Raw genomic sequence first — 11994 nt, 5'->3', positions numbered from 1 at the left:
ACTGCAATCTCTTCAGAGGGAACAGTTAACATTTTTTCAATATTTAACATTCTTTACCAGAATGATCTGACAGTAACAACTGACCGGTCATTGTTCTTTATTGTGTATGCAAGCTTCAAAACTACTATAACGCTTCCATTTTACTTTTATGTAAATACCAATCTTTCGTTCTATAGAACACTGAGGTGTCATTTGTGTTCATTGAAATTTACCAAAACTGATCCATCTATTGTCAGTTTTACATTGCAATTAAAAGTAGAAAAAAGTAGTAAAAAAAATTGTAGCTGGTGATTTAATTATCATAGTCGCTGATGATTTCTCAGTAAGAAGTGAGGTGTTGCTGCTAAAGGTCAAACTGGTCATACCTTAATTGCTGTGACAATCAATGAAATGTAGCAAAGTCATAAAAGTGAAGGCAGAGCGATTGTCACTAACAAGAAATGCTGCACAAACTAAATCACTGAGCTATAAGTCACTGTAAAGTGTGGGCAAATTCAAAGAATATATATATATATATATATATATATATATATATATAACCAATTCCCCTGAAATAAAAAAGATCACTGCAAATAAATTGCCATATCATACAGCTGATTTTTCTGGCAGCAATCCTTTTTCTCACTAAGAAACTAATAGCTATTTTGTACAGAATTACTAACGCAATCATTTTTTAGCAAATTGTAGCTCATTACTCAGCGGTTGAGTTTTAGCAGGCTTTCATGACAGAATAGCCAGTGACAATTGCTAAAAATTCACCTTTATGGGTTTAGGTACACATCACAATTGGATTAAATTGCTTGCTACAAATCGCTGCAAATTGTTGTCATCGCCATAGCCAAATCGCTGCTACAAAACCGCTTTTGTGAGATGGCGCTAATAGTGAGCAAGTTTATTGGGGTGTGAAGCAAATGATGGATGCAATGTGTTGTATTTGCTGAAAATAATGCTTTGTTCTGTAGTTATTATTATTATTATTACTATTTTTATTATAATAATAATAAACAGGATTTAAATAGCGCCAACATAATATGCGGCGCTGTACATTAAATAGGTTGCAAATGACAGACAGATGCATACAGTGACACAAGAGGAGGAGAGGACCCTGCCCCGAAGAGCTTACAATCTAGGAGGTGGGGGAAGTGACACACTGTAGTTCTGATAAAGACAAGCTGACAGCTGACATAAAACAGTTGTACTGTGATCAAGTGCAGCAGGGAACAGAAATATGGGTAATAAAAAGAAGATATGCTTCAGATTTGAACTTTATAAAGTCAGTGTATGTAAAAAGTGAGAGTGTAAAATAAGATGATCAGTGAATCAGGCAGGATCAGTAAATGTTTAGAGTATACATAGGATCAACATTTGATCCTAATATTCTAAACGAAGTCTACTTTGGTTTGCTGGCTACTTGTAACTCTGATCCTTGGTCATTATGTAGAAAGCAGAAATGCTCCTTCCATACACACATATCATTATCTGATTAGAAAGCAGTAGCAGCGATCACTCTATAGGAAGAAAACTGTTACTTGAAGGAGTTATCCTGTAGGACAGACCTCCCCTTCCAAATCTCATGCCTAGAGGTTTAGAAATAGGAACAGGCTGCTCTCCCCCAGCCTCCCCCTCCCATCCAGCCCATGTATGCCTCTGCCCATCACACCCCTTATATAGTCAAATGCAGTCAAATGGTCGGCTGCAGCGAATAGAAGGAGCCATCCTTAAAAAAAAGCCGCAGGTGGGCCCAGGAGGCAAGGTCCCCAAAAAAGTTTTGGGTTTCCGAAGGAATTTTTTTACCCCCCCCTCACCCATCCCTGGTACATATTTCTGAGGCTGGAACAGCTGAGAGTTTGCACTCCAGCCCAGGGCTCAGTCTAAGAAGGAAGCTCTCTCTGCATCCTCCAAACCTCCTATTCTCTGTCCAGTTTCTGTGTGTGACTAGCCCCCAGCCCAAACACCAGCCATGGACGCCATCAAGAAGAAGATGCAGATGCTCAAGCTCGACAAGGAAAATGCCTTGGACAGAGCAGAACAGGCTGAAGCCGACAAGAAGGGAGCAGAAGACAAGAGCAAACAGGTCTGCTTGGACATTCCCTACTCCACCATTGCCCTCTAAGGTCCTAGAGTAGTGCCCATGGAGGGCATCAAGTGCCACCCGGTCCTGCTTTTAATTCAAGAGATTTCCTATGCCATCCTTTTAACCTTTTTTTTCTATGACTATTTGGGAAAGTTTAAGCATCACTTTATAAACTGTCACTGAATGGACCCATGATGTCCTACCAGCTGATCTGATCCAAGTTACATGTGATAGATAGCCAATAGACAAATGTGGACCAATCTGAGAAATGGAACATATGTTTTACGCATGTGGGTTACTGAAAATGACAATCACATAATATGTTTAGATTTGTTTAAAGATGTGATTGTCACAGAGCTCAGCATTGGGGTGATGATTTTTAAAGAGCTGAAGGCCAATATTGACCTATTGGAGCATCTCTAATACACTTCATGTGTTCCTGCTTTACCGAAAGGCTTATTCACAAAACCAGCAAAGGATAAACAGAATGGCTCATTTTTGGTATTACTTCTCTAAATGGATTCCATTTCTTTTATTGTGTATTTGTGAATAAGCATTTCTCGATGGGCAGATGTCACACAATTATTGTTCCATTGGCTCCTTCTACTTAATGCAATAATGTATCTACATATACATTATATAAAATAGATATATTAGCAAAGTACATGTATACATTTATATCTCTTATTTTTCTTCTTTTTGACCGGTATAACCCCACTTAGTTAGAGGATGAGATTGCCCAATTGGAAAAGCAGTTGCGGCAGACAGAGGATTTGAGGGATAAGATTATGGATGACTTTCACCAGGCTGAAGAGAGCCTCCTAACTGCTGAAGAAAAGGCTACTAAGGTATACAACTGTACCAATGACAACTGTCTAACGCTTATCTCTCTTCTCTCTCTCTCTCTCTCTCTTTCCTTGTCGGTCCTGTCCTGTACTGTCCCCTCTGCACCTCTGTTGCCTGCCGCCACACCTTATTACCCCCCCTCGTCACTGCCCTCGTCCGTGCACCCACTGCCCCCCATGGCATCGGTACTACCCTGGCACAGCTGGAGGATGAACTTGTAGCACTGCAGAAGAAACTGAAGGGTACTGAGGATGAGCTGGACAAATATTCAGAAGCTCTTAAAGATGCCCAGGAGAAGTTGGAGCTTGCTGAGAAGAAAGCCACTGATGTAAGTTAAGGTTGAGAAAGTCCCCAACCATTGCACATCCCAAAGACACTAGCTTTGCACCTGTTCTGTTCAGACATTCCTGGCCATATTGCACTGCATGTGTCACGTAGGGGCGTGGGCCATTACATTACAACTTGTATATATTTCTGTTGTGTACTTACATTAACAAATGTAAATCTGATAAGTTGTCTAATGTTCTTTTAATAATTTACCTATTACTGTCTGAGGAGCCTAAAGGGGCTATAGGGGAGTATTTCCTGGTCATTAGTGGACCCCTCAGCACAATTTGGGTTAACACAACTAAAATGTGTAATTGTGATAGACCACTATCATTTGGTTTGAGCCCCCATTTAATGTACAGCGCTGCATAATATGTTGGCGCTATATAAATCCTGTTTATTAATAATAATATATAACATATTAATGAACTTCTCATAACTAATATTTACTAAATAACTTATATACATAGATGCTGTACACAGAATCTTGTTTTTTCTGATAAGCACACCTATAAACACACATATATATGTATGTGTGTTTTATACCCAAATAAGTAATAGGATACATAGACTTATGTCATTATTGTATCTATTAGCACATGAGTATATTTTATCTCAAATGTAATTAAAAAATTAGACCATATCCTAATTGGCTGTTATAGGCCACTACCCTTTGTTTTTTTTTCCTCCAACTTTGATCAGTTAGCCCTGTAGAGATATAACAGAGTTTAGGACAGGGGAGGGGCTGGAGAATTATACTGGTGCGTTTTGGATTAGAATCAAAAAGTAGACTGCTCCTGTAACCCAGCAAAGTCCTTTCTCAATAATGATCTAATCATGTGCAGTTGCTAATTTTTTAGTTCCCCTGCACATGATTGGGTAAGTGGACTCTGACCTGTCCAGTCCTTTATCAATGTTTTTAAGCGATCCATATATTACAGGCCCAGAGCTAGCTTTAGTTCTATTTTCACGGTGGCTTCATAGATTTTTAGGTGTTAAACCTCCAGAGCAATGTAGTTAAACACTGGAAATCTTTCTGATGATCCCTGATGATTCCAAAAATATTTTGGAATTTTATAAAAAAAAAGATTAATATTATTATTAATAATTCCCTAAACTTGAATGTGGCCTTTAAATCTATTTTTGTAATGGATATCAAAAATCAGCCAACATTTGCCTTTCCAGTCTGGGTTCTTTCAGTTGCTGCAAACAGTGTTGCAAACAACTCATTCATTTTCCAAGATCATAAAAGCCAATTTTTAGAAATGTGCTGAACCAAATAGTTCTGTGTTACATTTCTTACATTATATTTAGTGAATAGAAAAATAGCCCCTATCCCAAAAAGGACACTCATCCAACAACTTTTAGTGTAGATATGCAAGGTGTGTGACAGCATGGCAGAAAAATGGGAAAGGGATTAACAATTTCAAAGGCAAAGTCTGACGTCCAGCCATTGTTAGCTGATGAGGTCAGAGGCAGAAATCTTTATAGATGACAGGAGACATTTAAATTTTGCAGTGACCTCTTTCTGCCATTCTGTCATACATCTGCCAAGGAGAACTCTAGCCCTTACAGTAAAGGAAGGAGGAAGATGATACTTGCTGTTCCTGCAGAGTGCAGAGATAGGCACACACTTGGTTTATATATAACTCAGAGCTTTATATGGTATACACTCAAGACTCTCATGCCTCAGCTGTCTGCTCCCTGTCAAAGGTTAAATAACTTTGTCCTGGGTGGATCCTTCAGTATACCATACATGAGCTTCTCTTTACATTATAAATCCACTTCTACAGCATAATTCACAATCACTAAGTTAAAACAAACCAAAGTTATTAAATCTATATATATAATAAATACATATTATTAACATAGCTTGTTTAATATTTTAGCTATAAAAATAATATGATGTAAATATTCTACTTGCATGTTTTATAAAGTAATCTTATAACTAGGAATGTCATAAGTGATATGTTTTAGGAAGAAGGCTATTCTAGGAAGTGATTCTGAAGCATATTGACAGTTCCCTTTAGTTCTGTTGGCACAATGTACACTATAATGGTAGCAGTGCACAGGTCTGAAGCTTGCAGTCTATGATACAATGGAACATTCTGTATTGTGGAGTGAAAGCGGCTGCATATGGAATCCAGACAGATATTCCTTATAAGGAAAAGTATGTTGACTATTTAGAAATCGCTCTCCATGCAGAATCCAGACTGAGAGAGCGGATTTCATCTGCAGGTTTCAGCTCAGAACAGTTATTGCTGTTTATTTAATGTAACAAGCGCGTAGAGGCTTGTCTTAATGAATTGGTTTATTATAGGAAAGCCCAAGGCTAGGCAGTTTCATGCAGTGAATCAAATATTCCACAGACCTATTTTTTTTCTCTGCCAACATATTACCTGAAAGGGAAGTTTTGAATAATTAGTGCCTGAATTTTGGCACAGGCACAGCAAACATGATCACATATGATACAATGTTTGCACAGATGAGAGATGCAAAATTAGAAAAAAAAATAGGAGAGATTTTATTAGATCAATGTAATTATAGAGGACTCAGTATAACTAATTATGGGTTATAATTAACACCTTATATCATGCTACTTTTATTATGCAAACATTAATTACATATATAGACATTACATTTACTTTAAATGTAGTACTAAAACTAAACATGGAATCATTAGTAGGAAGAGTATGCAATAATACAACATTTTATATCTGTCTATATAGGGCCATATGTCTAGGATTTATATATATATATATATATATGTATGTGTGTGTATGTAATATATATATATATATATATATATATATATATATATATATTTTTTTTTAAAGCACTAAATTTGATATTCACATACCCTCCTTAATGGAGAAAGAATCTTCCAAGCCTGTGTGTTTCTATAGTAGCATTAGCAGTATATTACTGCTTTAAAAACTGACATATATGTATATATATATATATATATATATATGCACACACAGTAAACAGGACTGGGAAATGCTGTAACGCATAGCAACAGATTGTAAATCTTTTTACTTGATCTGACTTCAGTAAAACTAAGGATCATGTTGCTATGAGTTACACTTTTTTCTCTAACCTTCTTATAAGGCTGTTCCTTGTCTAAACACGTCATGCAGTATAATGTACTGCTAGCTATTAAAAGATGTCCTAAAATAGGTGAGTAAGTGAGGATGTCTAACATGTCTTTTATTAGGACTGCTGATAAGAAATGTATTTAGTGTTCTATACCTTATATTCTGTATATATTTTTTAGAAAACTAGTTTATACAAGAGTCAGTCTCCATAGTGGGATTACATTTGATCTGCTGATAATTGCTTCTTGTATGTAGTAAAAATCACAATTCTGATGAATATTGATTAGAATGGTACAAAGGAACATGCCTTTGGACATATTTGATTATATAGCCATCACGCCAAGTTTGTATTTACACTGCCTAACTAACTACTCATAAAAAATGAACATTTGAGGTGTCGCTTGGCCTACTGAAATAATCAGTGCAAATAGAACAAGGGTGGAGAAGGCAACAAGAATGCATGCTAACCCTTAAATAGGTTGTGTGCAGTATTCACCAATTGAGTTTCCAACTATAGGTGAATCAAATAACAGAATGGCCCTTTGTGAAATACAATGCACATTAGCTTACTTTAAATATTCAATCCTGTACATCAGTATTTTAAAGTAACAGAGCCTTTCCCACACAGGAATGGCTGATCTAACCCCATTTCACACTTTATTAAATAAGGGGGATTCTTAATCTTAATACTTGCAGAAAAAGAAACAATTGAAATACAGGATATAAATGACTAAAAGGGTAACAAATTGGCTCTCTTTAGGAGAGCCTGTTGGGGTGCAGGTTGTCTTTAGGCAAGCCAGATCTCCTATCTTTTGTTTAAATGAAAAATTCTGCCCATGTAAAACCTTATGTTATATTGTTAGACTATTACATGTGCATTTTAATAATAGCTACATATAGTTTATAAAAGAGGAATGCATATATTAGCTTTTAAGTGTGTTTAATATTTTTGTGACCCCAGAAAGCAGTGTAATTTCCTCCCTAACAATATCTATTGAACCCAGAGATATTATCATACAGTATGACAGTCAAAGCCTATACAGTAGTCATTAGCTCCCTCTATTGGCGTGAAAGTGTATTGCACCGGTTAGTCTTCATTACCTTGTATCTCATTATACAAATGTCACTTATAATGATGAATAAAATGACCTCTACAATACAGAGAGATCTGAAAATCCTCCTCTTATTAAATTAATTGAAAGTGACCAGATTTATAGATGTCTGTGTAAAGTTGGTTACAATCTACAATCACCCTAATTATTTGAATGATGGATTCGGTTCAGTTCAGCAAGATTTTACCTTACCCATCTGTTACATTTCATTCTGTTGACAATTATATCAAATGTACAAACTGTATGTTTGTATAATCCTAAGAACAGCAAAGTAAATAAGAAAACTGATTTAATTTAAGGAATTTAATTTGACTGATTTTTCAATGTCTGTATTCAGAATATAAAATATAAATTATATAAATTTAGGTACAATGCAGTTTTCATAAAGTTTAAGAGTCATCATATATAATAGACTGGCACTAGCTAGCAATTTATTGTGTGGGCAGGGTGCTAATCCATTTGCTGCAGTGATCTTGGTGCAGGTTTAAATACAGCATTTATATTGCTAGGTATTGCTAGGTACATTGCTAGCTAATGTTAGCTAATTACACACATAGGGATTTTAATCATTTTTTTTTTACTTTTTTTGCTGCTTCGAAAAGTAATACATTCCTTTAAAGCACAAATAATGCACTGACCCTTATTTTCTCCTCATGTGAAATAATCTTTTCTCCCTGATAATTAGGGTGACTATTACCAGGCTGATAGTTCCACCATGGCTGATTTAGTAAAGCCTGTTCATTTTGCAAAATTCACACAGCATAGTGAACAGATTTGAGTTGTTTAGTAAATCAGCCATCTATGGACTCTGTGTAATATTTGCCTTATGGTAAGTACACACAGTACTGTAATGCTTCGATTTTTCTACAAAGAAAAGTAAAGGACTGAACCCCACTCCCTGTGCACTAACTGGTAGTGCTTCTTGTGCTCCTTATCACCCTCTGATAGTCAGAAACAAACCATTCATTGCAATTGGCACTTTACTTATCCAGCCATTTATGGTCATCCATAGCTACTCTGAGATGCCAGGGTACTGCTGCCACCCCCACTCCTGACATTATACACAAATCATTGGCATGCAATCATCACTCCCTTTTCTCCTGGGAAAAAAAAACTTTCAGGTTAGAAAGCATTACCAGCTCTGTGCAAAAAGTAATCTTAAAAAATCCAAATTCATAATAAGTTCAACCAAGTCTGGAATTCTTAGTGTCATTTTACTACTGTGATTAATTATTGACTTATAATTGGCTATAAATGAATGAATTTGAAAACTTTCACACTGCAACTAAAATGCTATAATTTTTTTCCTTACTTGGGTAAATTGGCCAACGATAATCACATAAAATGATCCATGCATCTGGCTTACTGGCATTAATAGTCAACAACCACCACATAGTGCTTTATATATTTACATTGAATCCATCCAGTAATATATAGAAGGATATGAGCGTCAGATGTGATCTGTACAGGTGATATCCACATATAGGATTGCCATACACTACCGAATATTACTAAAGGATATAAGAAAACAAAGTTATTACTGTTTGTGCCACATATATATCCATCCATTAGGGTAGGTCCAGGTGGTGTGTGAGGTCCTCATGATTGGTGAGATTTGCCCCTCCTTGTAATATTACCCACATTCCTGATGCCATTGACACCTATTCATCCAGCTTGTGTAATCAATTTACTGATCAGAACACCCAGAACTGATAAATATAGATGTTACCTAGTGAAATTAGTTCTCTTTACGGCTTTCTTTGACTTTTCATCATTTTAGTCTAGACAAAAAGAAAATATTAGTTTTAGGCAAATGCAGAACCAGCAACTCACATACCAATATCCTATACCTCTCAGAGATCTCTTTATTTTCTAGGTTTGCATACTTATCACATCCATTACGCTGGGATCCACCCTCCCTACTGAATCTGTCATTTATCTGTTAAACAGATCTGTTAATCTGTTTATCATGAAGAATGCAAACACATATTAGATACATGCAAACACAAAGTCAGACATGATAAAAACCTATTTTTTTCAAGCCACAACCACTTAAAAATGGCAGTCAGTTTTTGACGTACATTGTGGTCTTGATCTTCACTTTTAAAAAGTAGCGATCATGGCCACAATGTAAATGTTTTTGGAAACAAACAGCACTGATCTCTATTGTGGCCTATGCACACAGCTCCATTTTCAAAGCGGCAAACACTTTTTGCTAACCAGTGGCAATCAGGCTACATGTCACAATATGGTGAACGCCATCTTTTATTACTAAAGATTGTTCTTAAAGTGGTGATTCTGCTAAAAGGCGGGGTGCTTAAACGGAGAAAACACAATATTGTGTTATTTGTGCATAAATAATGCTATTTCATAGTGTGCAGCCTGCTCAACCCTTAGATCTGGAAAACACTTGGAAGAAGTGTCTGATTATTGAACTAGAAACTGAACAATACAGGTAGTCTGCAGGTTAAGGACATCCAACATACAGATGCCTCCTAGATACAAACGAACAGGGCTTCCCTGCTCACTGTGTGCAGAATGGAGGGGCCAGTTTGCATGACTTGCAGAGGAAATGTTTTGCTAAACACAGCTGAGGTTGTGGGTGATCTTAGTTCTTTCTGCAGCCTCTTGTAACTCTTTAATGACCAAAACAAGTTGTTTCTTTTTGCATATCAAAGCACAGCTTGCTCCAGAAATTAATGAATGTCTAGGCTCTTTAAAGATTTTTTTTTTTGCATTGTGATTAACTCACAGTGAGGATTTTATACAGTAACTGACACCACGCTGCCTAATAATATGTTGAGACAAACATCTGTCCTAACTGCATTTATTAAAATAATGTTTCTGTTCTGACTTACATATAAATTCAACTTAGGAACAAACCTACAGTCCCTATCCTGTATGTAAACCCAGGGACTACTTGTACTAAGAATGAATGAATGCAGTGACTTCACACCTGTGAGATGAACTAGTGTGTAATTCGCTATTCAGCCATCAGATGGCAGCAGCGCCCCCTGCACCTGGCATCGTACCATAGTCATCTATCTAGGTGTGTCTGTGCAGTGACTGTCAGCCCACCCTGTGCCATTAGCGGAGGTCTTAGCCTGCGGGTCACCATACAGCCCTTGGCAGGGTAGTGCCGCCTCTACGTGTCAGGCCCCGCTGGCGTCCTCAAGTGATAGGGTTAATTGTAGGGGATGGAGCCTATGTAAGGAGGAGACTTCCTGTATGCGGACTGAGCAAGTCAGAGTGAAAGCAGTTAGAGGAACCAAGTCCCCGTCCTCACATTAGAATTAAGAGAAAAGTAGCCGGAAGTAAGTTGTCTCCCAGCTGAGCTCTGACAGAAATGGCCGGCATGACTTCTCTAGAGGCCGTCAGGAGGAAAATCAAAAGCCTCCAAGACCAGGCAGACACAGCGGAGGAGCGGGCAGAAAGACTGCAGAGGGAGCGGGACACGGAGAGGAAGCTCCGGGAGACGGTAAGGATGATTGTGTCTCTGTACACCCCAAATGTCTCCATGGTGACCCCCCTCCGTTATATACTATGTGTGTGTCCCCTCTTATGGGTTCCCGGCCACGCCCCATCTCGCCTACAACTGACCGGGGTAACTTTGTTCCCACACCTGTGCCATGCCCTGTAGCCTCCTGTCACCTTTAGCACTGCAGCAGATCTCCCTCTATTACCCTGAACAGTGTTTATTGTATTCACCAGATTAATGTGGCAGAGGTGAATGCCTGATCTGCTCTGCATGAAACCAGAAGGGACAGGGAGGGGGTTTGAAAGCCTGAACACACTTCTTGTATTTGTCCTGTAAACTGTCTTATGTATGTGTGCTAGTTCTACATTGTCTGATGAACCTTCTAGAACAGACAGGTTTGTCAGGTTAGTAGAGGGATAAAGGTGTCTGGTCCCAAGAGCTTGCAGTCAGTGTGTACAACTGTGTATGGTATCTACCCCCCAGGGCAGTTTGTTTCCAGGCTGGGAGGGAGGGGATGGCCTGTGAATGTACTAGAGAATGTCAGGCATGCAACAGGGCTCATCTGGACAACACACTTAACTCCTTATCTCCCTCATCTACCTGGGGTGTGGTGCTGTGTGTGTTTGTGAAGGCAATTCCTTTATTTGTGCTCAGGTCATGTCATCTGGTATGCGTTATGATTGATCTGTTGTAATATGGCTTGTGTTATTGGAAGGGTTCTGCATTCATTAGAAAAAACTGACATTTGTAGGTATGTACCCCCTAGTGTCTGCCGCCTGGTAAGGGTACCAATCCCCCCCCTAGTTTCTGCCACCTGGTAGGGGTACCAAATCCCCCCCTAGTGTCTGCCACCTGGTAAGGGTACCAAACTCCCCCCCCTAGGGCCTGCTGCCTGGTAAGGGTACCGAATCCCCCCTAGTGTCTGCCACCTGGTAGGGGTACCGAATCCCCCCCTAGTGTCTGCCACCTGGTAGGGGTACCGAATCCCCCCTAGTGTCTGCCACCTGGTAGGGGTACCAAATCCCCCCCTATTGTCTGCCACCTGGTAAGGGTACCAAA

At 38.4% G+C, this 11994-nt stretch overlaps 1 protein-coding gene across 15 annotated transcripts in view; it reads left to right on the top strand.

The window, feature by feature from the left end:
• Positions 1 to 1804: 1804 nt before the first annotated feature.
• TPM1 (tropomyosin 1) overlaps positions 1805 to 11994 on the top strand; it is a 32656-nt gene continuing 22466 nt past the window's right edge. For 2 of the 15 annotated variants that reach the window (XM_072402096.1, XM_072402095.1), the window contains exon 1: positions 10663 to 10935. In XM_072402096.1, coding sequence (XP_072258197.1) covers positions 10804 to 10935 — 132 coding nt within the window. In that variant the 5' untranslated portion in view covers positions 10663 to 10803. Of the gene's footprint in view, positions 2075 to 2796; positions 2923 to 3122; positions 3249 to 10662; positions 10936 to 11994 lie in introns of those variants that run through there. The other 13 variants (XM_072402098.1, XM_072402097.1, XM_072402099.1 and 10 more) reach the window with 13 other exon arrangements.

The sequence above is a fragment of the Pyxicephalus adspersus genome, chromosome 2 (genome assembly GCF_032062135.1).
Source record: "Pyxicephalus adspersus chromosome 2, UCB_Pads_2.0, whole genome shotgun sequence".
Classification (NCBI taxonomy): domain Eukaryota; kingdom Metazoa; phylum Chordata; class Amphibia; order Anura; family Pyxicephalidae; genus Pyxicephalus; species Pyxicephalus adspersus.
The sequence above is the reverse complement of the archived record's forward strand: the minus strand, read 5'-3'. Positions and strand labels throughout refer to the sequence as shown.